The sequence below is a fragment of the Pseudoliparis swirei genome, chromosome 1, assembly GCF_029220125.1.
Source record: "Pseudoliparis swirei isolate HS2019 ecotype Mariana Trench chromosome 1, NWPU_hadal_v1, whole genome shotgun sequence".
Taxonomy (NCBI): domain Eukaryota; kingdom Metazoa; phylum Chordata; class Actinopteri; order Perciformes; family Liparidae; genus Pseudoliparis; species Pseudoliparis swirei.
Window position 1 is genome coordinate 17943297 of NC_079388.1, and position 27695 is coordinate 17970991.

The 27695-nt window shown below is 44.6% G+C and overlaps 3 protein-coding genes across 3 annotated transcripts; 2 read left to right on the plus strand and 1 right to left on the minus strand.

Annotated features, from left to right (window-relative positions):
* The first annotated feature begins 175 nt into the window (after positions 1–175).
* On the plus strand, positions 176–5647 carry txlna (taxilin alpha). The gene is given in 11 exon segments (XM_056435023.1): positions 176–496; positions 652–897; positions 992–1083; positions 1875–2045; positions 2718–2912; positions 2997–3116; positions 3200–3274; positions 3369–3461; positions 3596–3691; positions 4239–4498; positions 4500–5647. Coding segments are annotated over 10 exon segments (1374 nt in total). The 5' UTR covers positions 176–496; positions 652–680; the 3' UTR covers positions 4555–5647.
* Positions 5648–6090: 443 nt separating this feature from the next.
* eif3i (eukaryotic translation initiation factor 3, subunit I) lies at positions 6091–10487 on the plus strand. Its single transcript, XM_056441933.1, has 11 exons — positions 6091–6200; positions 6430–6522; positions 6599–6686; positions 6785–6850; positions 8468–8617; positions 8971–9098; positions 9185–9295; positions 9644–9733; positions 9817–9890; positions 9960–10052; positions 10134–10487. Exons 1-11 carry the CDS (start codon positions 6198–6200, stop codon positions 10213–10215), a joined length of 978 nt encoding a protein of 325 aa, XP_056297908.1. The 5' UTR covers positions 6091–6197; the 3' UTR covers positions 10216–10487.
* Positions 10488–11114: 627 nt separating this feature from the next.
* On the minus strand, positions 11115–25934 carry hdac1 (histone deacetylase 1). The gene is made up of 12 exons (XM_056432699.1): positions 25841–25934; positions 24630–24742; positions 14376–14493; positions 14209–14283; positions 13883–14021; positions 13333–13474; positions 13156–13248; positions 12968–13076; positions 12230–12610; positions 11999–12154; positions 11868–11913; positions 11115–11697 (listed from the first exon to the last, which is right to left on the minus strand). Exons 1-12 carry the CDS (start codon positions 25887–25889, stop codon positions 11670–11672), a joined length of 1449 nt encoding a protein of 482 aa, XP_056288674.1. The 5' UTR covers positions 25890–25934; the 3' UTR covers positions 11115–11669.
* Positions 25935–27695: the final 1761 nt, after the last annotated feature.

Below are 27695 nucleotides of genomic sequence, written 5' to 3' on the forward strand. Positions count from 1 at the left end.
GTGGAGACACCTGCAGCAGAAGGGGTGGAGACACCTGCAGCTGAAGGGGTGGAGACACCTGCAGCTGAAGGGGCGGAGTCACCTGCAGCAGAAGGGGTGGAGACACCTGCAGCTGAAGGGGTGGAGACACCTGCAGCAGAAGGGGTGGGGTCACCTGCAGCAGAAGGGGTGGAGACACCTGCAGCTAAAGGGGTGGAGACACCTGCAGCTGAAGGGGTGGAGACACCTGCAGCTGAAGGGGCGGAGTCACCTGCAGCAGAAGGGGTGGAGACACCTGCAGCTAAAGGGGTGGAGACACCTGCAGCAGAAGGGGTGGAGACACCTGCAGCAGAAGGGGCGGAGTCACCTGCAGCCGAAGGAATAGAATCACCTGCAGTTGAAGGGATACTGTCACCTGCCGCAGAAGGGGCGGAGTCACCTGCAGCTGCAAAGGACAGCGCCGACAGCAACAGCCTCAAAGAGTCGGAGCCCCAGACGGACGCGACAGGAAGTGAAGGTAGAGTTTTAAAAAGCGTACCAGGTGATCTGTACGTTGTCGACGGGACCATCTCCTGCACTATTATATATTCAAACTGCTTTTACGACACGTGGTCTTTGTGAGTAAAAGTGACCGAAAAGCGCCCTCTCCCTTCCTCCCTTCCCTCCGTCTAGTTGCCGAGGCGACGCTTTCTCAATGCGACATGGCCGAGAAGCTGAGCCGGCAGCTGGAGGACATCCTCAGCACGTACTGCCGGGAGAGCCTCTCGGACGACGCCGGCGCGGTGCCCAACGGCCCGCCGCGCGGCCCCGAGCTCAACGGCCTGGGCGGCGACGGCAAGCCGGAGGGCAAAGTCCACGTCGCCGGAGGGCAGAAGGAGCAGAAGAAGACGCAGGATAAGAAGAAAGTGAAGGGTCTGGGTGAGGAGGGCTTCTGAGGATGACTCGTTCTCGTGTTTTCTCTTCAGGGGTTTCTGATCGCGTCCCGCCTCTCGCTGTTCCGTTGTGTACGCAGGCAAAGAGATCACTCTTCTCATGCAGACTCTGAACACACTGAGCACCCCGGAGGAGAAGCTGGGAGGCCTTTGTAAGAAGTATGCCGAGCTGGTGCGTCTCCTTTCTCTTTGCTTTTTTTTCTAAAAGTCTCGCCCGAAGCACCTTTAAGACATTCCTAGTGTGGCTGTAGATTGTAGGCACTAATATAGTTTTTGTTAATTCGAAATCAGAAGTTGAGGACGATGACTAATTCACTCATAAATGCGCTCTGTAAAAAGGACCGGATACTCTTTTGTTTAAAATCTACGTTCTCTTGAAAATACGCGGAAGAAAGAAAACCTTTTGAAATTCTGGTTTCCAAAAAAAAGAAAAGAGGATGAATGCTCCTCTGGACTCGTCCCCCGGGTCCTGAGTTGGGAGCGTAGGCCAACGGACCCAGAGTGAGAGAGAGAGAGAGAGAGTGAGTGGTAGAGACGTAGAGAGAGAGAGACGTAGAGAGAGAGAGAGAGAGAGAGAGAGGTAGAGAGAGAGAGAGAGAGAGAGGAGAGAGAGTAGAGAGAGAGAGTAGAGGAGAGAGAGAGAGGTAGAGAGAGAGAGAGGTAGAGAGAGAGAGAGGTAGAGAGAGAGAGAGAGGAGAGAGAGAGAGGTAGAGAGAGAGAGAGAGTGAGTGGTAGAGACGTAGAGAGAGGTAGAGAGAGAGGTAGAGTGAGAGAGAGAGGTCGAAAGAGAGAGGTAGAGAGAGAGAGACTGTGGTTGTAGCATCACGTATGACTCATGTGTGCTATAGGATGCACAGTAGTAAACAGCAGTAGTTCACTACGGATGGTAATAATATTGTTATAACAACACTAAATGAATCCTGCGTGTGTTTGTCTGTGTGTGTGTGTGTGTGTGTGTGACAGCTGGAAGAGCACCGCAACACCCAGAAGCAGATGCGCGTGCTGCAGAAGAAGCAGAACCAGGTGGTCCAGGAGAAAGACAACCTGAGGAACGAGCACAGCAAGGCGGTCCTGGCTCGCAGCAAACTGGAGAGCCTCTGCCGAGAGCTGCAGAGACACAACCGCACGCTCAAGGTAACGGAGCGGCAACCTGAATATACACTTAGAATACATGTTTCAAAGTAAAGCTCTGTTTTTTTACATAGTTAATGTGTAGATGACTATTCTCTGGTGTTTCATGAAGTCTCTCCAGAGGTGTGTAGAGGCCCATCTCCAGTGTTCTAGTGGAACATTGTGTTATCGCCTTAGAAGACTAGCGGAGGGGTAGAAAACCCTAGAAAATCCTTTTTATGTGAGCGCAGCTGAAAACAGTTATGCTGGTGAGAGAAGCTGTAAAACTGGCCTTCCTTTGAGCCACAAGAAGAAAAACATTAATATTTACAATAAAAATAATTATTTGTAACCTTGTCAATGTCTTGACTAGATTTTATATTCATTTTTTTATTCATTAGATAAATAAAAGTGTGAGTTTTCATGGAAACCACCGAATTGTCTTGCTGACCCCCAACTTCTGAACGGTAGTGTAGACTTCCTGCAACCGTTGCCCGTCTTAAAGTCCAGTTTCTGTATATTAGTTTATTTAATCTCAGTTTATGTAGATAAACTCAATTTATGCTTTAAAAAAAAGTAATTATCTGTGGACCAAACTAGTTTCCTACCAAAGGAGAGGACTGTGTTGCGGTGATTCTGAGGAGCACGCCCCCTCTCTAACCGCGTCGCCGCACGTCTTCGCCTCCCGTCCCGCAGGAGGAGGGCACGCAGAGGACGCGCCTGGAGGAGGAGAAGCGGAAGGAGGTGACCTCCCACTTCCAGGTGACGCTGAACGACATCCAGGCTCAGATGGAGCAGCACAACGAGAGGAACGCCAGCCTCCGCCACGAGAACTCCGAGCTGGCCGAGAAACTGAAGAAGCTCTACGAGCAGTACAAGCTGCGAGAGGAGGTCCGTGCTCTCTCGCTCCTCCTCCTTCTTAAAGGGACACTCCCCACACGTCTTTACTCCGTGTGTTTCCCCTCCCCCCACCAGCACATAGACAAAGTGGTGAAGCACAAAGACCTGCAGCAGCAGCTGGTGGACGCCAAGCTGCAGCAGGCCCAGGAGCTGCTGAAGGAGTCGGAGGAGCGCCACGACCGAGAGAAACACTTTGTACGTGTCCTCCTAACTAACGCCCCCCCCCCCCCGTGTAAAATGTTCCCGCGGTTCATCCTTTTGCCTCGTCGTCTCCTCAGCTGCTGAAAGAAGCGGTGGAGTCTCAGAGGATGTGTGAGCTGATGAAGCAGCAGGAAGTTCACCTCAAGCAGCAGGTTCCCCCCCCTCCCCTCCATCACCTTTTTTTTGTTAGAGCTCCACTTGTGTTCACATCCTGAACACCGTGTTGTTGTTGTTGTTGACGTCCAGCTGTCGCTCTACACGGAGAAGTTCGAGGAGTTCCAGACCACCTTGTCCAAGAGCAACGAGGTCTTCACCACCTTCAAGCAGGAGATGGAGAAGGTGAGGAGGAGGAGGAGGAGGGGGGGGAGGGGGAGGTGGCGTCTGTGTGACTGCGAGTAGGAGTGAAGGAATGAGGAATTGTACACTTTTATTTATTTTTTCCGCCTTTTTTTGGTCCCTTTTCGTGTTTTCAGATGACTAAAAAGATCAAGAAGCTGGAGAAGGAGACGGCCATGTACCGCTCCCGCTGGGAGAGCAGCAACAAGGCGCTCCTGGAGATGTCGGAGGAGGTGAAGCAGCTTTTCTCTTTCTGTTCTTCTTTCCGTATTTTGTGGCGTCGTTTTAATTCTGATCTCCTGGCGTCGAGGATCTCGTGAAATTAAATTGTTATTTGACTGAAGGCACAAAATAAATTCTGACGACCGACCACTTAGTAATAATCGGTATTCAGTTTAAATAAATTCATTTATTTGATCCGCAAAAGTTCAAATGAAGGTCTGTCGTGATTATGTGTCCGTTTTATCAATGCTCCCGAAACCTTAACTTTACCCAGAATGCATCAGGTGATGAAAGATGTCTTAAAAATAAGAAAAAAAGAAAGTCAGATCATGCAAATCTCTAGTCAGACGTTTGTTTTAATTCAAAATAAAGGGATGTTTATTTACTCAAAGCCCCCATTTTGTATTCAAATATTTTGAAAAATACAATAAATTTTCTGCACGCACCTAAACAAACTTACTTGGTTGTGATTTTGACAGAACTGGTTAATTTCATTTAAAGTCGTTTTCCTAATTTAAATGCTGGAACGTTTTTTACAAGTTGTGTTGTTGCCTCCAGAAATGTGTGCGTGACCACGAGTTCGAGGCGCTGCAGGGTAAAGTCCAGCGGCTGGAGAAGCTGCGGCGGGCGCTGAAGGTCGATCGCAACGAGCTCAACAAGAAGGTTCAGAGCCTCATCGGTAAGGGCGGCGCGGCGGCGGCGGGAGTCCCCGCCGCCGACCCGGGCGCCGAGTCCCCCTCCCCGCCGCCCACGGACTCTCTGCCGGAGCCCAGCGGCCACCCGGTCCGAGACTCCGCCCCCTGCGCCCGGTCCTGCCACTGACCCCGGACTGGACACGGAGGCCGGGGCGCCGCCCGTCGCCACTCGGGAATGAAGCTCCGCCTCCCACTCCAGTGTGTGTGTGTGTGTGTGTGTGTGTGTCCTCCCGAATACACGTCTTTCCTTCCAGCTGAAGTCTTAACGTGAAGATGATCATTTTCTTTGGCCAGTGAAATTCTTTAAAAACGTAAAATATTATCTCGGATTCTACAAAATGATTGAAGGACGTTTCTCATTCTGACTTTCCCCGTTCTCACCTGTGGACGGTTTTAGGGAAATGTTTTCTTTCCTTTCATGTCTGCGTGCGTCTCACTGCTTCTCTTTGTTTTTTCGGGCATTTCTTCTGGTCTGTATTTATTGTTTTGAAGCATAATCTCTGGATATGTAAATGTACGTACCTTCCAGAGCACCACTATGAGATTAATCCGTTTATTTTTACACGTGTAAAAAGATGTCGATTTTATGACTTTTCCATTCCTGACCTCTGAGTTCTGTCGTCGGCTGCATTAATTTTTACATGTTTTTCAATCTGCTTAAAACATGACGACCACTTGAATCTCGTTTGTTTGTTCGTGGTTCCCGTGGCGATGACCGTCTCCTCCCAGCCCTGGTAACTGCAGCCGCTCGTAATCAGGGTTTCCACTAGAGAATGTTTAAGGACCTCTATGCAACGCTCGCCTCTTGGTTTAGTTTATTTCTGAGGCTGAGGATGTGTCTTCATCATCTCCACTGTCCTGCGTGGATGTTTTGTGTAAACATGCAACATATCTCACAGCAGAACATTTATTTTTTCTTCCTTATTACCTTATTAAAATGCTCACGATAGTCGAGGGGGAGGAGTTAGAGGAGAGAAAATGTTATTGGACTTCTGAATTGTAGTTTGACTCTCAAACGTGTAGTTCTCTTCAGTCTTAATGTGGAGCATTGGTGTCACCGTAGAGTCGTTTTTAAAATGTCCATAGAAATGGCGGACGTATTATCTTCCAATTGTACCACGGGACAGATTTAATGATACCTCTGGTCCCGCGGTATAGATGTGGAGGGTTATTGACCGTGAGAAGGAGCCAAAGACGTTTCCTCTTTTTGTCTTTTGTTTTTAGCCGGCCCTGTATATTTAGTTTATTGGTAAATAAAAGATGTAACGTGTACGTTTCAGTTGTGTGTTGATTGACCACGTTGTCTTATTTAGAGCGGAGTTAGGATTTATAGAGAGATATGCAAATGCAGGAACCTGCAGCACTGTGCTATACGTGATACAGAATGTAATTATGTTTAGATATTCATATCCAGGTCACCCTCGGGAAAAAGGATTTCATCGCAATGGGATTTCACCTGGTTAAATAAAGGTTTAATGAAAATTTAAAAACAAATATGTATTAAAAATAGATATAATATAATTTGTAATCGCACATTGCGTCCTTTACCTCTAATATATTATTTTATATAATAAAAAACACGTAAACACCTTTTTTATGTCTTCGTGATGATTTTGAGTGCAGTACCACTCTATCACCACTCGGGGGCGCTCTAACGTCATTAAACATTTTCGCTGCCATTCCCCGCCGGAAATACGTCATCTTCCTCTTCCGCCGCTGCCCCGGCGCTCTGAAAACACGTGTAGATCGTTTCTCTTCTCACGGGAGAGTTCTCCGTTAAAACACCGGGCTGACGGGCCGCAGCTCGCGGACACGCAACACAATGGTGAGTATATTTATTCGTGACCGACTGACGTCACCTACGTCACTCGGAAATATGAAACGCTCTTGTCGCGCGCAGCGACCGTTAGCTCCGGTTTAGCCTAGCTTCCGTTAGCTTAACAATTAGCCGCCTGCTAACTTGAAGCCAACAAGCTAAATCCGCTATTTTTTAAGTTATCAGCTCTTTTTCTTGTTATCCTAAATCTATGCTGACGGTGCTCTCCTCTCCACAGAGACCCATCCTGCTCCAGGGCCACGAGAGGTCCATCACGCAGATCAAGTACAACCGAGATGGGGACCTGCTCTTCTCCGTGGCCAAAGACACGGTGAGATCACGTGCCCTGGTCACGTGGTTCCTGCGTGTTGTTTTTGGGTATTAAACCCGTTTTGTGCCCTCTGCAGGTGACCAACGTGTGGTACTCTGTCAACGGAGAGCGGCTCGGCACCTACAACGGCCACACGGGGGCCGTGTGGTGTGTGGACTGCGACTGTATCCTTTGTGTACACAAACAAAAGAGAGAGATTACATAATAATACGACTTTGTGTGTGTCGCTGTGTTCGTGTTGGGCTCCTTAATGTTCTGTCAGGGGACACCAAGAACGTCCTGACCGGGTCGGCAGACAACAGCTGCCGACTGTGGGACTGTCAGACCGGTACGTAGAGACAACGTGTGTGTGTGTGTGTGTGTGTGTGTGTGTGTGTGTGTGTGTGTGTGTGTGTGTGTGTGTGTGTGTGTGTGTGTGTGTGTGTGTGTGTGTGTGTGTGTGTGTGTGTGTGTGTGTGTGTGTGTGTGTGTGTGTGTGTGTGTGTGTGTGTGTGTGTGTGTGTGTGTGTGTGTGTGTGTGTGTGTGAGATATCTGCGATCTGCGATCTGCACCAGGGGAATTTAGCTGATTGGAAAGTGATATGGAAGAGAGAGATAAAGAAACAGAAGGGAGAAGAGAGAAGGGGAGCAAAGAGCCAGTGTAGAGAAAGGAGAGTGATAGAGAGATTAGATTCAACTTTATTGTCATTACACAAGTACAGAGCAACGAAATGCAGTTTGGTATCTAACCAGAAGTGCAACAGAAAGTATCATAATAAATACATGATATACAGGTTATAAATAATGCGGAGATATAAATATATATGAGAGAAAACAGAAGAGAACGCATCAGAAAGCACCGACAGGGCACTATTAGTGTGTGTGTGTGTGCAGCAACAGGAAGTGTAAATCCTCCAGACGTCACTATTTTATTCCCCTTGAAGCTGTGAACCTCAAGATGAACAGAACCAGAGTCTCAAAACCACTCGGACTTTAAACCACTCGACTGTCTGAGCTTCACACTGATCTTTATTCTTCATTTTTTTTGGCGAATAACACCATCAGAAATGTGTTTCGGATCGCATGAACCCGTCTGAGCGGGCCAATTCTTTTTGGAAATACGCCTCGCAATAAATCTAAAGCCAAGAACAGTATGCAGGCATACTGTAGCTCCAGGGCGTGTCACCCTAGCACAGAACATATACAGGACTGTCTCAGAAAATTAGAATATTGTGATAAAGTTCTTTATTTTCTGTAATGCAATTAAAAAAACAAAAATGTCATGCATTCTGGATTCATTACAAATCAACTCAAATATTGCAAGCCTTTTATTCTTTTAATATTGCTGATTATGGCTTACAGCTTAAGAAAACTCTAAAATCCTATCTCATAAAATTTTAATATTTCCTCAGACCAAGTAAAAAAAAGATTTATAACAGCTGAGTGTTTGTCAAGGCTCAGGAAACCCTTGCAGGTGTTTCGAGTTAATTAGACAATTCAAGTGATTTGTTTAATACCCTACTAGTATACTTTTTCATGATATTCTAATATTTAGAGATAGGATATTTGAGTTTTCTTAAACTGTAAGCCATAATCAGCAATATTAAAGAATAAAAGGCTTGCAATATTTCAGTTGATTTGTAATGAATCCAGAATGCATGACATTTTTGTTTTTTTAATTGCATTACAGAAAATAAAGAACTTCATCACAATATTCTAATTTTCTGACAGTCCTGTATATATCGCAGGGGTAAGAAGTATTACAATTATAAATATATATATATATATTAGTAGTACAATGCCTATCTAGGGTCAGAGGGGTCACTTGTAGGGACGAACCTACAAAAGATTAACGAAAAGCTCTCGCCATCGTTGACCTATCTTTGAGACGGTTATGTCGTAGTTCTGAAGTTTTGATATGGTTGCTCCTACATCCACTGCCCCCCCCCCCCCCCCCCCCCCGCAGGTAAACAGCTGGCTCTGCTCGAGACCAACTCCGCCGTCAGGACGTGCGGCTTCGACTTCAGCGGCAACATCGTCATGTTCTCCACGGACAAGCAGATGGGGTACCAGTGCTTCCTGAACTTCTTTGACCTGAGGGACCCACAGCAGATCGGTACACACACACACACACACAGGGGGGGGGGGGGGTCTAACGCCACGACAGAGAGAAAGATCCTCTGGGGGATCGAGGAAACATTTTGCACGCTGGCAACTTTAGTAAATATTTAGATTTAACACTTTCAGTACGACACACACATGTTTTTCTTTATTTAGTTTACTGTAAAGAGCGTCCACTAGACTAAAGACACATACACATTGATGGGGAGTTGCATCATTCACAAACTCTAAAGGGAGAACATATTTTCCGCATCACCTCCTTCACATCTGGTGATTTATTCTCCCCCCCCCCGAAAACCGAGCCGGACCGTATCCGACCCGTCGGTCACCGTGTCTCCTCTCCTCCAGAGGACAACCAGCCGTACCTGTCGCTGCCGTGCAACGACCACAAGATCACCAGCGCCGTCTGGGGGCCGCTGGGCGAGTTCGTCATCGCCGGCCATGAGAACGGAGAGTTCAACCAGTTCAGCGCTAAGGTGGGTCGCCGGGTCGGCTTTGCAGCGCAGCGGCGAACATTCGTGTGATTATTTAGTGTTATAAATGTGTGTGTGTGTGTCGGCAGTCTGGGGAGATCATCAAGAAGGTGAAGGAGCACACCAAGCAGATCAACGACCTCCAGACCTCCGTGGATCTCACGATGTTCATCAGCGCCTCCAAGGACAACTCGGCCAAGGTACGAGTCTCCGGGCGGAACCGGAACCCGCGGCGCCGCCGGTCAGGGATCGTACGGTCAAGGAAAACCTGGAAAAGTCATGGAAAAAACTAAAATCATAAAAGTTTTGGAAAAGTCATGGAAATGTGTTAAAATCACATGTTTATTTACGCCGAGTTTGAAATAATTAATTCTTTAAAGAAAGACGCTCAAAATATAAGCTGGCGATATCTCATTACGCAACATTTTCTACAGTTTTCATGTTTATACCGAGATTTCAGTTTGGTCACGGAAGTCCCAAAAATGTGTCAGAACCCCTCCGGCGCTCCGGTCGTCTGACGCCTCCCTTCTGGGTGTTTTTCCCCTCAGCTGTTCGACTCGGCTTCTCTGGAGCACGTCAAGACCTTCAAGACGGAGAGACCCGTCAACTCGGCGGCCATCTCGCCCACCTTGGATCACGTGAGTCCCGACCCGGCGGCGTTTGTTTCCTCGCCGCCGCCCGGCATCGTCTTAGTAACACCCGCCCGCTCTCTGGCTGTCAGGTGGTGATGGGGGGCGGCCAGGAGGCCATGGAGGTCACCACGACGTCCACCAGGATCGGCAAGTTCGAGGCCAGGTGAGTCGCGAGAAGAGCCGCCGCCGCGTTAACATCGAGGCGCTGACTCTAATTTTTTTCTCTCCTCAGGTTCTTCCACGCTGCCTACGAAGAGGAGTTCGGCAGGATCAAAGGTCACTTTGGCCCCATCAACTGCGTGGCATTCCACCCCGACGGCAAGAGGTAGGACGCCGCACCTGCGGCGTAAAGAAGTTCTCGTGTGCGTCGCGGCCAACGTGTGACGCCTGTTGTTGTTGTTTACAGTTACAGCAGTGGAGGAGAAGACGGATACACGAGGATTCATTACTTTGACCAACAGTACTTTGACTTTGAACTGGAGGCGTAAACACCACACAACTCCACCCGGTCCAGTCAGGAAGGAGAACCCACAGTCCACTACCCCCCCCCCCCAATTCAAATAAAGAGGTCGGAGACGAGAGGCTCCCTGGTCTTTTTTTGCTTTTTCTAACATCTTTGTGGCATAAGAAGTGATTTTTGTACCCGGGATCCATCGAGACTTCAAAGCCAACTCAGTGTTTTTAATCTGTTTCTACTCGAGTAGAACTGGATCTGAGATGTTTTCTGCTGTCATTCCACTATTAAAATAACTGAATTCAAGCCGCGACTCATCCTGTTCCTGACGAGTCGTTTACATCCTCCAGAAACAGAACATCTTAATACATTTATTCTATAATCATAGATTATATATTTCTTTTAGTCCCACAGAGGGGAAATTTTAGAATTATTTCATGGAAAAAATTAATTTTAAGCTATTATATACTTAGTGTATATATTTTTTTAAATTAATTTTTAGTTGCAATGTAGCTTGTCGAATTTATTTTATTAAGTCATAAGAAAGTTGTAAATTTTGGAACATACTTATGAGTAAAAGAAGATGGTATCAGAACTTACAACCGCTTTCTTAAAATGATAAAGCATTAAAAGTTATAGAAATGTGACGAATACGCGGTACAGGTGCCGATGAAGCAAAGTTAGTAACATAGTATATTTAAATTTATATATTCGGTGTCAATTATAGATACATTTCAAAAAGTACTCGTAAGTATATGTTCATACGTCACTGATGAAATGTAGACTAAGTAAAATGTTCGTATTTGTTCTGCTATAAGTCATAAAATGACGAAGTTCTGATATAACAAATCTATAAATAGATTTTTAAACATACATAATGTCTTGCAATCAAATATTTATTTTTACGGGTAAAATAATGAACTTGACCACATGGATAATTTCATATGTTTATTAAAAAGTTCTGATAATGCACATTTCACGAGGATTAAACTCACGCCGCCTTCATGACGGGGTACAAAATATCCAAAAACAAGTCGCTCACGTCCAAACCTCAACAACCACTCGACAGAAAGTAAAACACGGACATGTCGCAGGTCGTCCACGAAGGTTAAATAAGTTACCGAGCGAGGAGCGTATGTACAGGCGAGGTTACGCTACACACGCAGCACGCCGAATGCTGAGTACTCATCATAAATAGATGTTTAAAAACTAACAGAAAGACTTTAGTTTAGTTCACAAGCTCTAAAGTCAGAAATCTGGGACCGGCGACCGATCGAGAGCTTCACATCGAGAGGACTTGTGTCCTTTGTTTTGTACCTCTGGGGGCTCCAGGTGGGCGGGGCTTAGGGTTATGGGGGGAGGGGGCCACGCCCACTCAGCCGGGTTTCACTGAGGTTGGTAACAAATGTTCATAATACAGCGAAAAACAGGCGCAGGAACTAGGGAGCATCGGGGACAGAGGGACCTTTCCTTCCTTCCTTTCGCACTTCAAGTCGTCTTCACCTCTTCTTTTGGTCTGCAAACAAAACGATTCAGGAGTTCACGCCACATTGAGGGAGATGTTTACACAGATATAACAGAGGGATTTATGAGCCGTTTAAATGACCAACTCTCAGCTTATAAAACACGATTAAACCCAAAAAACAAACATGTATTCTTTTCCTAATCATTTTAAGTCTCTCTTACCCTGATGTGTCCATCTTCTCTTCCTCCTTCTCCTCCTCTTTCACTTCTGGAGAGGCAGCAAAGAAACAAACGATCATCTCGATGCTTCTACACAACATCTTCATCCCCCGGTGGGGTCAGACGAGTCGTACCTTTCTTCTCCTCCGCTTCCTTCTCGTCCTCCTTCTTCACTCGCTTCACCTTCTTGTGGTTGGCGGCGTTCCTGCGGCCGCCGCCCTGACCCTCCGCCTCGTCCTCGGAGTCGGAGAACTCCTCCTCGCAGGCGATCCTCTTGTCGTGAGCCCGGACTGGAGCGGGAGAAAGACAAACGCTCACACACACACACACTAACTTTACCCCCCCCCCGCGGTAGATCCTCTTACTGGACACGCGCTTGTCGGTTTCCTCCTCGTCTTCGTCGGCGCTGTCGGGGTGCGGCGCGTCCTCGGGGATGGCCTGCATCTGGACGCCGGGCGCGTGCGGCAGCATGCGCAGGTTCTCGAACAGCCGCTGCTTGATCTTCTCCAGGTACTCGGTCGTGTTCTGGTTGGTCATGTTGGACGGGCTGATGTGGAGCTTGAAGTCGGGCCCAAAGTACTCAAAGTAGTCGTTGTAGGGCAGCTCGTTGGGGATGGAGCAGTCCAGCGCCACCGCCGTCTCGTAGGTCCAGCAGCGCGCCACGTTGCGGATGGTGTAGCCGCCGCCGCCCAGCATCAGCAGCGGCAGGTTGAAGCTCTTGATGTACTCCACGCATTTGGCATGGCCTGCAGACACACACACACACACATGTAAGTATCAATAAATAAATGCTTAAATAAATGCATGAATAAATAAAAGAATAAATAAATAAATCCTTAAATAAATGTATACATAAATAAATGTAGACATTAATAAATAAATGCTAAAATAAATGTATAAATACATAAATAAAAGAATAAATAAATGTATAAATACAGGAATAAATAAATAAATGTAAGAATGAATAAATTAATGCTTAAATAAATGAATAAATAAATATAAGTTATAGACATTTTATGTCCTCCATACACACACACACACACACGTAATCCTCCATTATTAAAGGGCATCTTACTGGTGGTTCTGGGTGATGGTGCTCGTACCTTTGATGGTGAGGTTGAAGCAGCCCAGTCGGTCTCCAGAAAGAGAGTCCGCTCCACACTGGAGGACCACGGCACTCGGCTGGTACATCTCCATCACTTTAACCATGATCTAACACACACACACACACACACGTTAGCAGCCGTGATGGCGGTGGACTACCATAGCGCCTAAATAAAAGAAGGCTTACGGGTTTGAAGATGGCTTCATAGGACTCGTCATCAATGCCGTCTCGGAGCGGGTAGTTCACCGCGTAGTACTTCCCCTTTCCGGCTCCGATGTCCTGCACACAGCGAAGATAATTAATTGTAGCACACACACACAGATGTGTTGCGTAGATGAAGGGCGACGAGAATCAACTACACACCCTCAGGTCTCCGGTGCCGGGGAAGTACTCCCCGTACTTGTGGAAGGAGACGGTCATGACCCGGTCGGTGGTGTAGAAGGCCTCCTCCACGCCATCGCCGTGATGGATGTCGATGTCTATGTACACAACCCTCTGGTGGTACCTAGAGAGGAGAGAGCATCGGTTATTCACATCTAGAGGAGGAGGAGAGCGAAGACCTCTCGTCTGTTATCGGGGTCTTTGCTCTTCAACCACCAGAATACAATATTGACGTTGTGTTGATGCTATAAATTTGTTGTGTTCACACACCAGAACTTATTATGGGAAAATGTGGCGGTTGGTTTCCTCAAAAACACAAGACTTACTCACATTATTTATTTTATATATATATATTATTATTTATATTATTATATATATTATAATAATTATTATATATATTATAATATATATTATATATATTGTATTATATAATATATTATATTATACATATAAATGTAGTTCTTGAGGGATGTTGAACAATATGTAAAAACCCTTTCTAATTCCGGCGGGTGTTTTAGAGCCGGCAGCTTACTTGAGCAGCTCGAGGATGGCCAGCACGATGTCGTTGACGTAGCAGAACCCAGAGGCCTCGGACTTCTTGGCGTGGTGGAGTCCGCCGGCCCAGTTGATGGCGATGTCCGTCTGCTGCTTGTTCAACTTCAACGCCCCAGCTGGAGGGAAAAAAGTAAAGATGAGTTACCTGGACTTTGATGTGCAGGTGTGCTCGGGAAATCCATCTTCTCCCCGGTGAAGGACAGGCGGATCGAGTTTGAATACTTCTGGTTTATTCCGTGCACAAGTCTTAAACGTCCTCGCTGTTAGAGGCTGCTGCGCCAGGGGGATTATGGGATAACTCACCGACAGAGCCTCCTGCTGAGAGCTGGCAGAACTCAAACAGGCCATCGAACACCGGACAGTCTTCTCCGACGTTGACTAAGAAAAAGACACAAAAATAAATTAAATTCAACATCACGGGAACAGTAAGAACACTGTTGGCGTCCAGTGGAGTCGAAGCCAACACTCACACCGCTGCATCTGCTTGCTGTACTCGGACATGTTGTCCGGTCGGATGGACCTCAGGAACTTGATGTAGTCGTCGCTGTGGTATTTAGTCATCTCCTCTCCGCTGGCTTTGTGTGGCCTCTGGAAGCAGAAAAGAGGATGAGGAAGAGAGTGGCGGCTGACTCTTCGTCACGAGACAGGAGTCGTTGGGTTTGACACGTTTAATGCGCACAGCCTTCGAGCGGCTAGTCTGTGTTCACTTCCATGTGTACTAGTCTGTGTTCACTTCCATGTGTACTAGTCTGTGTTCACTTCCATGTGTACTAGTCTGTGTTCACTTCCATGTGTACTAGTCTGTGTTCACTTCCATGTGTACTAGTCTGTGTTCACTTCCATGTGTACTAGTCTGTGTTCACTTCCATGTGTACTAGTCTGTGTTCACTTCCATGTGTACTAGTCTGTGTTCACTTCCATGTGTACTAGTCTGTGTTCACTTCCATGTGTACTAGTCTGTTCACTTCCATGTGTACTAGTCTGTGTTCACTTCCATGTGTACTAGTCTGTGTTCACTTCCATGTGTACTAGTCTGTGTTCACTTCCATGTGTACTAGTCTGTGTTCACTTCCATGTGTACTAGTCTGTGTTCACTTCCATGTGTACTAGTCTGTGTTCACTTCCATGTGTACTAGTCTGTGTTCACTTCCATGTGTACTAGTCTGTGTTCACTTCCATGTGTACTAGTCTGTGTTCACTTCCATGTGTACTAGTCTGTGTTCACTTCCATGTGTACTAGTCTGTGTTCACTTCCATGTGTACTAGTCTGTGTTCACTTCCATGTGTACTAGTCTGTGTTCACTTCCATGTGTACTAGTCTGTGTTCACTTCCATGTGTACTAGTCTGTGTTCACTTCCATGTGTACTAGTCTGTGTTCACTTCCATGTGTACTAGTCTGTGTTCACTTCCATGTGTACTAGTCTGTGTTCACTTCCATGTGTACTAGTCTGTGTTCACTTCCATGTGTACTAGTCTGTGTTCACTTCCATGTGTACTAGTCTGTGTTCACTTCCATGTGTACTAGTCTGTGTTCACTTCCATGTGTACTAGTCTGTGTTCACTTCATGTGTACTAGTCTGTGTTCACTTCCATGTGTACTAGTCTGTGTTCACTTCCATGTGTACTAGTCTGTGTTCACTTCCATGTGTACTAGTCTGTGTTCACTTCCATGTGTACTAGTCTGTGTTCACTTCCATGTGTACTAGTCTGTGTTCACTTCCATGTGTACTAGTCTGTGTTCACTTCCATGTGTACTAGTCTGTGTTCACTTCCATGTGTACTAGTCTGTGTTCACTTCCATGTGTACTAGTCTGTGTTCACTTCCATGTGTACTAGTCTGTGTTCACTTCCATGTGTACTAGTCTGTGTTCACTTCCATGTGTACTAGTCTGTGTTCACTTCCATGTGTACTAGTCTGTGTTCACTTCCATGTGTACTAGTCTGTGTTCACTTCCATGTGTACTAGTCTGTGTTCACTTCCATGTGTACTAGTCTGTGTTCACTTCCATGTGTACTAGTCTGTGTTCACTTCCATGTGTACTAGTCTGTGTTCACTTCCATGTGTACTAGTCTGTGTTCACTTCCATGTGTACTAGTCTGTGTTCACTTCCATGTGTACTAGTCTGTGTTCACTTCCATGTGTACTAGTCTGTGTTCACTTCCATGTGTACTAGTCTGTGTTCACTTCCATGTGTACTAGTCTGTGTTCACTTCCATGTGTACTAGTCTGTGTTCACTTCCATGTGTACTAGTCTGTGTTCACTTCCATGTGTACTAGTCTGTGTTCACTTCCATGTGTACTAGTCTGTGTTCACTTCCATGTGTACTAGTCTGTGTTCACTTCCATGTGTACTAGTCTGTGTTCACCTACATGTGTACTAGTCTGTGTTCACTTCCATGTGTACTAGTCTGTGTTCACTTCCATGTGTACTAGTCTGTGTTCACTTCCATGTGTACTAGTCTGTGTTCACTTCCATGTGTACTAGTCTGTTCACTTCCATGTGTACTAGTCTGTGTTCACTTCCATGTGTACTAGTCTGTGTTCACTTCCATGTGTACTAGTCTGTGTTCACTTCCATGTGTACTAGTCTGTGTTCACTTCCATGTGTACTAGTCTGTGTTCACTTCCATGTGTACTAGTCTGTGTTCACTTCCATGTGTACTAGTCTGTGTTCACCTACATGTGTACTAGTCTGTGTTCACTTCCATGTGTACTAGTCTGTGTTCACTTCCATGTGTACTAGTCTGTGTTCACTTCCATGTGTACTAGTCTGTGTTCACTTCCATGTGTACTAGTCTGTGTTCACTTCCATGTGTACTAGTCTGTGTTCACCTACATGTGTACTAGTCTGTGTTCACTTCCATGTGTACTAGTCTGTGTTCACTTCCATGTGTACTAGTCTGTGTTCACTTCCATGTGTACTAGTCTGTGTTCACTTCCATGTGTACTAGTCTGTGTTCACTTCCATGTGTACTAGTCTGTGTTCACTTCCATGTGTACTAGTCTGTGTTCACTTCCATGTGTACTAGTCTGTGTTCACTTCCATGTGTACTAGTCTGTGTTCACTTCCATGTGTACTAGTCTGTGTTCACCTACATGTGTACTAGTCTGTGTTCACTTCCATGTGTACTAGTCTGTGTTCACTTCCATGTGTACTAGTCTGTGTTCACCTACATGTGTACTAGTCTGTGTTCACTTCCATGTGTACTAGTCTGTGTTCACTTCCATGTGTACTAGTCTGTGTTCACTTCCATGTGTACTAGTCTGTGTTCACTTCCATGTGTACTAGTCTGTGTTCACTTCCATGTGTACTAGTCTGTGTTCACTTCCATGTGTACTAGTCTGTGTTCACTTCCATGTGTACTAGTCTGTTCACTTCCATGTGTACTAGTCTGTGTTCACTTCCATGTGTACTAGTCTGTGTTCACTTCCATGTGTACTAGTCTGTGTTCACTTCCATGTGTACTAGTCTGTGTTCACTTCCATGTGTACTAGTCTGTGTTCACTTCCATGTGTACTAGTCTGTGTTCACTTCCATGTGTACTAGTCTGTGTTCACCTACATGTGTACTAGTCTGTGTTCACCTACATGTGTACTAGTCTGTGTTCACTTCCATGTGTACTAGTCTGTGTTCACTTCCATGTGTACTAGTCTGTGTTCACTTCCATGTGTACTAGTCTGTGTTCACTTCCATGTGTACTAGTCTGTGTTCACTTCCATGTGTACTAGTCTGTGTTCACCTACATGTGTACTAGTCTGTGTTCACTTCCATGTGTACTAGTCTGTGTTCACCTACATGTGTACTAGTCTGTGTTCACTTCCATGTGTACTAGTCTGTGTTCACTTCCATGTGTACTAGTCTGTGTTCACTTCCATGTGTACTAGTCTGTGTTCACTTCCATGTGTACTAGTCTGTGTTCACTTCCATGTACTAGTCTAGTCTGTGTTCACTTCCATGTGTACTAGTCTGTGTTCACCTACATGTGTACTAGTCTGTGTTCACTTCCATGTGTACTAGTCTGTGTTCACCTACATGTGTACTAGTCTGTGTTCACTTCCATGTGTACTAGTCTGTGTTCACTTCCATGTGTACTAGTCTGTTCACTTCCATGTGTACTAGTCTGTGTTCACCTACATGTGTACTAGTCTGTGTTCACTTCCATGTGTACTAGTCTGTGTTCACTTCCATGTGTACTAGTCTGTGTTCACTTCCATGTGTACTAGTCTGTGTTCACCTACATGTGTACTAGTCTGTGTTCACTTCCATGTGTACTAGTCTGTGTTCACTTCCATGTGTACTAGTCTGTGTTCACTTCCATGTGTACTAGTCTGTGTTCACCTCCATGTGTACTAGTCTGTGTTCACTTCCATGTGTACTAGTCTGTGTTCACTTCCATGTGTACTAGTCTGTGTTCACTTCCATGTGTACTAGTCTGTGTTCACTTCCATGTGTACTAGTCTGTGTTCACTTCCATGTGTACTAGTCTGTGTTCACTTCCATGTGTACTAGTCTGTGTTCACCTTCCATGTGTACTAGTCTGTGTTCACTTCCATGTGTACTAGTCTGTGTTCACTTCCATGTGTACTAGTCTGTGTTCACCTACATGTGTACTAGTCTGTGTTCACTTCCATGTGTACTAGTCTGTGTTCACTTCCATGTGTACTAGTCTGTGTTCACTTCCATGTGTACTAGTCTGTGTTCACTTCCATGTGTACTAGTCTGTGTTCACTTCCATGTGTACTAGTCTGTGTTCACTTCCATGTGTACTAGTCTGTGTTCACTTCCATGTGTACTAGTCTGTGTTCACCTACATGTATACTAGTCTGTGTTCACTTCCATGTGTACTAGTCTGTGTTCACCTACGTGTGTACTAGTCTGTGTTCACCTACATGTGTACTAGTCTGTGTTCACTTCCATGTGTACTAGTCTGTGTTCACTTCCATGTGTACTAGTCTGTGTTCACTTCCATGTGTACTAGTCTGTGTTCACTTCCATGTGTACTAGTCTGTTCACTTCCATGTGTACTAGTCTGTGTTCACCTACATGTGTACTAGTCTGTGTTCACTTCCATGTGTACTAGTCTGTGTTCACTTCCATGTGTACTAGTCTGTGTTCACTTCCATGTGTACTAGTCTGTGTTCACTTCCATGTGTACTAGTCTGTGTTCACTTCCATGTGTACTAGTCTGTGTTCACTTCCATGTGTACTAGTCTGTGTTCACTCTCATGTGTACTAGTCTGTGTTCACTTCCATGTGTACTAGTCTGTGTTCACTTCCATGTGTACTAGTCTGTGTTCACCTACATGTGTACTAGTCTGTGTTCACTTCCATGTGTACTAGTCTGTGTTCACTTCCATGTGTACTAGTCTGTGTTCACTCCATGTGTACTAGTCTGTGTTCACTTCCATGTGTACTAGTCTGTGTTCACTTCCATGTGTACTAGTCTGTGTTCACTTCCATGTGTACAAGTCTGTGTTCACCTCCATGTGTACTAGTCTGTGTTCACTTCCATGTACTAGTCTGTGTTCACTTCCATGTGTACTAGTCTGTGTTCACTTCCATGTGTACTAGTCTGTGTTCACTCCATGTGTACTAGTCTGTGTTCACCCATGTGTACTAGTCTGTGTTCACTTCCATGTGTTCTAGTCTGTGTTCACCTACATGTGTACTAGTCTGTGTTCACTTCCATGTGTACTAGTCTGTGTTCACTTCCATGTGTACTAGTCTGTGTTCACTTCCATGTGTACTAGTCTGTTCACTTCCATGTGTACTAGTCTGTGTTCACCTACATGTGTACTAGTCTGTGTTCACCTACATGTGTACTAGTCTGTGTTCACTTCCATGTGTACTAGTCTGTGTTCACTTCCATGTGTACTAGTCTGTGTTCACTTCCATGTGTACTAGTCTGTGTTCACTTCCATGTGTACTAGTCTGTGTTCACTTCCATGTACTAGTCTGTGTTCACTTCCATGTGTACTAGTCTGTGTTCACTTCCATGTGTACTAGTCTGTTCACTTCCATGTGTACTAGTCTGTGTTCACCTACATGTGTACTAGTCTGTGTTCACTTCCATGTGTACTAGTCTGTGTTCACCTACATGTGTACTAGTCTGTGTTCACTTCCATGTGTACTAGTCTGTGTTCACTTCCATGTGTACTAGTCTGTGTTCACTTCCATGTGTACTAGTCTGTGTTCACCTACATGTGTACTAGTCTGTGTTCACTTCCATGTGTACTAGTCTGTGTTCACCTACATGTGTACTAGTCTGTGTTCACTTCCATGTGTACTAGTCTGTGTTCACCTACATGTGTACTAGTCTGTGTTCACTTCCATGTGTACTAGTCTGTGTTCACCTACATGTGTACTAGTCTGTGTTCACTTCCATGTGTACTAGTCTGTGTTCACCTACATGTGTACTAGTCTGTGTTCACTTCCATGTGTACTAGTCTGTGTTCACTTCCATGTGTACTAGTCTGTGTTCACTTCCATGTGTACTAGTCTGTGTTCACTTCCATGTGTACTAGTCTGTGTTCACTTCCATGTGTACTAGTCTGTGTTCACTTCCATGTGTACTAGTCTGTGTTCACTTCCATGTGTACTAGTCTGTTCACTTCCATGTGTACTAGTCTGTGTTCACTTCCATGTGTACTAGTCTGTGTTCACCTACATGTGTACTAGTCTGTGTTCACTTCCATGTGTACTAGTCTGTTCACTTCCATGTGTACTAGTCTGTGTTCACTTCCATGTGTACTAGTCTGTGTTCACCTACATGTGTACTAGTCTGTGTTCTCCTACATGTGTACTAGTCTGTGTTCACCCATGTGTTCTGGTCTGTGGTCACCTACATGTGTACTTCTCTGTGTTCACTTCCTTGTGTGCTAGTCTGTGTTCACTCCATGTGTACTAGTCTGTGTTCACTTCCATGTGTACTAGTCTGTGTTCACTTCCATGTGTACTAGTCTGTGTTCACTTCCATGTGTACTAGTCTGTGTTCACCATGTGTACTAGTCTGTGTTCACTTCCATGTGTACTAGTCTGTGTTCACCTACATGTGTACTAGTCTGTGTTCACTTCCATGTGTACTAGTCTGTGTTCACTTCCATGTGTACTAGTCTGTGTTCACTTCCATGTGTACTAGTCTGTGTTCACCTACATGTGTACTAGTCTGTGTTCACTTCCATGTGTACTAGTCTGTGTTCACTTCTACATGTGTACTAGTCTGTGTTCACTTCCATGTGTACTAGTCTGTGTTCACCTCCATGTGTACTAGTCTGTGTTCACTTCCATGTGTACTAGTCTGTGTTCACATGTGTACTAGTCTGTGTTCACTTCCATGTGTACTAGTCTGTGTTCACTTCCATGTGTACTAGTCTGTGTTCACTTCCATGTGTACTAGTCTGTGTTCACCTACATGTGTACTAGTCTGTGTTCACTTCCATGTGTACTAGTCTGTACTAGTCTATGTTCACTTCCATGTGTACTAGCCTGTGTTCACTCCCATGTGTACTAGTCTGTGTTCACGTCCATGTGTACTAGTCTGTGTTCACTTACATGTGTACTAGTCTGTGTTCACTTCCATGTGTAGTAGTCTGTGTTCACAACCATGTGTACTAGTCTGTGTTCACTCCATGTGTACTAGTCTGTGTTCACCCAGTCACTCCATGTGTACTAGTCTGTGTTCACTTCCATGTGTACTAGTCTGTGTTCACTTCCATGTGTACTAGTCTGTGTTCACTTCCATGTGTACTAGTCTGTGTTCACTTCCATGTGTACTAGTCTGTGTTCACTTCCATGTGTACTAGTCTGTGTTCACTTCCATGTGTACTAGTCTGTGTTCACCTACATGTGTACTAGTCTGTGTTCACTTCCATGTGTACTAGTCTGTGTTCACTTCCATGTGTACTAGTCTGTGTTCACTTCCATGTGTACTAGTCTGTGTTCACTTCCATGTGTACTAGTCTGTGTTCACTCCATGTGTACTAGTCTGTGTTCACTTCCATGTGTACTAGTCTGTGTTCACCTACATGTATACTAGTCTGTGTTCACTTCCATGTGTACTAGTCTGTGTTCACCTACGTGTGTACTAGTCTGTGTTCACCTACATGTGTACTAGTCTGTGTTCACTTCCATGTGTACTAGTCTGTGTTCACTTCCATGTGTACTAGTCTGTGTTCACTTCCATGTGTACTAGTCTGTGTTCACTTCCATGTGTACTAGTCTGTTCACTTCCATGTGTACTAGTCTGTGTTCACTTCCATGTGTACTAGTCTGTGTTCACTTCCATGTGTACTAGTCTGTGTTCACCTACATGTGTACTAGTCTGTGTTCACTTCCATGTGTACTAGTCTGTGTTCACCTACATGTGTACTAGTCTGTGTTCACTTCCATGTGTACTAGTCTGTGTTCACCCATGTGTACTAGTCTGTGTTCACTCCATGTGTACTAGTCTGTGTTCACTTCCATGTGTACTAGTCTGTGTTCACCCATGTGTACTAGTCTGTGTTCACTCCATGTGTACTAGTCTGTGTTCACTTCCATGTGTACTAGTCTGTGTTCACCTACATGTGTACTAGTCTGTGTTCACTTCCATGTGTACTAGTCTGTGTTCACCTACATGTGTACTAGTCTGTGTTCACTTCCATGTGTACTAGTCTGTGTTCACCTACATGTGTACTAGTCTGTGTTCACTTCCATGTGTACTAGTCTGTGTTCACTCCATGTGTACTAGTCTGTGTTCACTTCCATGTGTACTAGTCTGTGTTCACTTCCATGTGTACTAGTCTGTGTTCACTTCCATGTGTACTAGTCTGTGTTCACCTACATGTGTACTAGTCTGTGTTCACTTCCATGTGTACTAGTCTGTGTTCACTTCCATGTGTACTAGTCTGTGTTCACTTCCATGTGTACTAGTCTGTGTTCACTTCCATGTGTACTAGTCTGTGTTCACTTCCATGTGTACTAGTCTGTGTTCACTTCCATGTACTAGTCTGTGTTCACTACATGTGTACTAGTCTGTGTTCACTTCCATGTGTACTAGTCTGTGTTCACCCATGTACTAGTCTGTTCACTTCCATGTGTACTAGTCTGTGTTCACCCATGTGTACTAGTCTGTGTTCACTTCCATGTGTACTAGTCTGTGTTCACCTACATGTGTACTAGTCTGTGTTCACTTCCATGTGTACTAGTCTGTGTTCACTTCCATGTGTACTAGTCTGTGTTCACTTCCATGTGTACTAGTCTGTGTTCACTTCCATGTGTACTAGTCTGTGTTCACTTCCATGTGTACTAGTCTGTGTTCACTTCCATGTGTACTAGTCTGTGTTCACTTCCATGTGTACTCGTCTGTGTTCACTTCCATGTGTACTAGTCTGTGTTCACTTCCATGTGTACTAGTCTGTGTTCACCATGTGTACTAGTCTGTGTTCACCTACATGTGTACTAGTCTGTGTTCACTTCCATGTGTACTAGTCTGTGTTCACTTCCATGTGTACTAGTCTGTGTTCACCTACATGTGTACTAGTCTGTGTTCACTTCCATGTGTACTAGTCTGTGTTCACTTCCATGTGTACTAGTCTGTGTTCACTTCCATGTGTACTAGTCTGTGTTCACTTCCATGTGTACTAGTCTGTGTTCACTTCCATGTGTACTAGTCTGTGTTCACTTCCATGTGTACTAGTCTGTGTTCACTTCCATGTGTACTAGTCTGTGTTCACCTACATGTGTACTAGTCTGTGTTCACCTACATGTGTACTAGTCTGTGTTCACCTACATGTGTACTAGTCTGTGTTCACTTCCATGTGTACTAGTCTGTGTTCACTTCCATGTGTACTAGTCTGTGTTCACTTCCATGTACTAGTCTGTCACTTCCATGTGTACTAGTCTGTGTTCACTTCCATGTGTACTAGTCTGTGTTCACTTCCATGTGTACTAGTCTGTGTTCACTTCCATGTGTACTAGTCTGTGTTCACCTACATGTGTACTAGTCTGTGTTCACTTCCATGTGTACTAGTCTGTGTTCACTTCCATGTGTACTAGTCTGTGTTCACCATGTACTAGTCTGTGTTCACTTCCATGTGTACTAGTCTGTGTTCACTTCCATGTACTAGTCTGTGTTCACTACATGTGTACTAGTCTGTGTTCACCATGTGTACTAGTCTGTGTTCACTTCCATGTACTAGTCTGTGTTCACTTCCATGTACTAGTCTGTGTTCACTTCCATGTGTACTAGTCTGTGTTCACCCATGTGTACTAGTCTGTGTTCACTTCCATGTGTACTAGTCTGTGTTCACTTCCATGTGTACTAGTCTGTGTTCACTTCTGTACTAGTCTGTGTTCACGTACTAGTCTGTGTTCACCTACATGTGTACTAGTCTGTGTTCACTTCCATGTGTACTAGTCTGTGTTCACTTCCATGTGTACTAGTCTGTGTTCACTTCCATGTACTAGTCTGTGTTCACTTCCATGTGTACTAGTCTGTGTTCACTTCCATGTGTACTAGTCTGTGTTCACTTCCATGTGTACTAGTCTGTGTTCACCTACATGTGTACTAGTCTGTGTTCACTTCCATGTGTACTAGTCTGTGTTCACCTACATGTGTTCTAGTCTCTGACTAAACAAAATCCATCTTCTTTGTCAGCAACCTAATAACTGCCAATGCTTTTTAGCATTATGACATAATATTCCCTGAGTGTTGAGGGCTTGTGTGGAGCGATGCAACTCACGTAAATCTCCATTTTCCTGTACAGTCCATAGTTGAGAAGGAGGTTGTGCGTCATGCGGATCCGGTGGGGTTTCATGGGATGGCCCTGGCCGTAGTAGTAGTTCCCCACATCCCCTTTGGAAACAGAAATCATCCAGATAAATTTACATTACAGGATCAGATTGAAAACCTAATGAAACGGTGAATTTGGAGACAACTTGGGGCCAAACTCCATTCAAAGGGAGCCTAGTCATATTAGATCCTATCTGCCCGATGGATCATCGAGGTCTGGGTCGTGGAATTCCTGCTCCTGACTACGCCACTGTCCTGTTGAGACTCCGCCCACGTTTGAGACTCCGCCCACTCCTCCTCTCTACCTCCATCTGCCTGATGGATCGTGGAGGTCTCCATCGTGGAATATGCCTACTATGAACTATTCATACACTCTGTCACATTCATTGAATGTATTTTAACTCTAAATCTGTCCTTCTGTACACATTACATCTATTGCATCTGTCCATCCTAGGAGAGGGATCCTCCTCTGTTGCTCTCCTCCAGGTTTCTTCCCTTTTTTCCCCCTGAAGGGTTATTTGGGAGTTTTTCCTGGTCCGATGTGAGGTTTTGGGGCAGGGATGTCTATGTGTACAGATTGTAAAGCACTCCGAGACAAATTTGTAATTTGTGAAATTGGGCTATACAAATAAACTGAATTGAATTGAATAGTTTATCTACCGTACATACAGATCAACACTCACACGTTAAATAAGACGAACCCGTCTTTTTGCGTGATGAAAACGGAGCGAAACAATGCGGCATTCACGAGGACAGCTACAAGCGTTATCTTTCCTATTTTAAAACAGCTGTTTGTAACCACGACAACAGGCGCGTTCGGCTGAAAGACCACCAGTTAACACGGTCGCGTTTTAAACCGGAACACCTGCGAGATGAGCGCCGGTGTTAACGGTAAACGTGAAGCTACATATGCTCCCACAATTAACAAATTACCGCACAGCACAATCCAAGACATCATATTTTTTTAAATGGCATGAAATAAATAATTTCGCTTATTCTAATTTGGCTAGCGAGCTAACGGTAGCTCGCTAGCTACACCAGCTAGCTGGCGTGCTCTGTATTAAAATTAAAATTAAATACGTTAAAAACACGTATAATGTCCTGAAAATCTTCGCGCATTTCATGCCGCTTCACTCCGAAAGAAAAGCGTTGGATATTTACCGTCGTAGTAATAGCAAACTTTCTTCTTTGTTCCTTGAAGAAGCGCCATTTTACTCCACTGTTTAGTGACCAACACGGCTCCTTCTCGTGCACCACGGAAGTACGAGCCGCCGCGTCAGCCAATCACAGACGCTCACCCGCCCGGCTGGGAGGCGCCGGTGAGACAAACCGAGGAGCACCTAGGCTGCAGCTACTAACCAGACAGAGTGTCTAGACTGGAACGTGACAAAGATGTAGCAGCTATTTATTAAATGTATTTAGTTATTTTATTCACAAGTAGTAGTATTTAATATTATAGATTTGTTTCTATTTTAATAATTTTATTGTTGATTTTAACGGCTTAAAATCAATTTAACGCTGCCTGACTGTAACCCTTAATGTGAGCCTTAAAAGGTGAATTGTATCTTATACATATAGATGGTTTTATCTCCACGGATTGACATGATATACCTTTAATTAAGTATACATCAATTGCCTCCATTTGAAAAAATAGAAAAAATAAAAGGCAACGAGGCAACAGGAAGATAATAAGGTCTGGGCCTGTAAAAACTGAAAATATCTGATTTCGTTTTCACATGTTTCCTCGATAACATATTTCCATATGTATTGAATTTCATTTTTTTATTTGACAAGAAAGGATCAAGAATGAAAAAAGATACATTTTCATCAATTGCCCCTGGCCAGATTTTAGAAAGACAACCGAAAGTAGAATAAAATGCAGGCAGATCAAGGGATTTGAACAAATGCATGTTCTTGCCAACATATTGAAACACAGCTAAATACATAATTTAAAAAATTTGGGAAATACATGTTATTCCAAAAGCACTTACTACCTTTAATATAAATAAAAATTAAAAATATATGTCTTTTTATCTTTTATATATCTATATCTATCTTTTATGAGATCTATAATGGGGAATTTAGCGACAAGGGCAGTTCTTAAGGGACAGTTCCCAAAACAACTGGTGGTGCTATTTTGCTTGAATCTATACGGTGTTTTGGTGTGAGTTGCCAACTTCGTTTTTGAGAATATCAGCGATATATATATAGTATAATTCTCTGTTCAGTGGCAGTGCAGTGTGGGTTGCAATGAGACTGATTGACATATTGATGCTGGGAGCACCCAGAAGGCGATGGGCTTTGGGGCATTTCTCATAATGGCCAGCAGGTGGCGGTAGGCTCGTGTGACCTTTGCGTCTCTACCAAAATCTCTGCAGACTCCATCATGGCTGAATGAAATGCAGCATCCATGATCGGTCACAGAAAATCACGTATGGTCTGCAAAACAACGATGGTTCGAGGATCGGCCAAATAGCGCCGAATAAATTACATTTCCGGTGGATTTAGAGCCAGAGTTTTAGTGATTTTGGACACTTATTTATATAAAACAAATCGCAGAAAGGCTGCATCCATGTGGAAGCTTATAGACTTTGTCAATAATTCATACTAATTGTTTTGAAGGCTGGGTGTCCAAATGACTGGCTCAGATCTCAACTCATCATATGCGCTCACCATGTGAACTGGAGGTCAGAGACATGGGAGCTTCAAATGGAGGGAATATTACAGATGTGAAGCTGGGAGGAGAGAAGAAAGGGGTTACGAGCGAGGTAATGGTGCTGACCTCAGGGCCATGCGACTAATTGAGAAACAGGTCATTGGAGCTGTAACATGAGTCGAGATGGTGCGTTCAATTATCTCTGAACCAATCAGCGATCAAACACATGTCTGTGTGTGTGTGTGTATTTATAGAGAATCACAAAATGTGATATCAAAAGCCCTCCAGTATATGGAGGACTTAAAATGACCTTTAATATAAATAAAAATTAAAAATATATGTCTTTTTATCTTTTATATA

Excerpts from the sequence above, each read along its gene's own strand:
- eif3i (XM_056441933.1), top strand. Across the intron at positions 6,687-6,784 it reads GTGGTGTGTGGACTGCGACT|GGGACACCAAGAACGTCCTG; the intron begins GTATCCTTTGTG and ends ATGTTCTGTCAG. Across the intron at positions 9,296-9,643 it reads CCAAGGACAACTCGGCCAAG|CTGTTCGACTCGGCTTCTCT; the intron begins GTACGAGTCTCC and ends TTTTCCCCTCAG.
- hdac1 (XM_056432699.1), bottom strand. The coding sequence starts at position 25,889 with ATGGCGCTTCTTCAAGGAACAAAGAAGAAAGTTTGCTATTACTACGAC. Across the intron at positions 14,022-14,208 it reads CTCAGCAGGAGGCTCTGTCG|CTGGGGCGTTGAAGTTGAAC; the intron begins GTGAGTTATCCC and ends TTTTCCCTCCAG. Across the intron at positions 13,475-13,882 it reads GCCATCCTCGAGCTGCTCAA|GTACCACCAGAGGGTTGTGT; the intron begins GTAAGCTGCCGG and ends TCTCCTCTCTAG.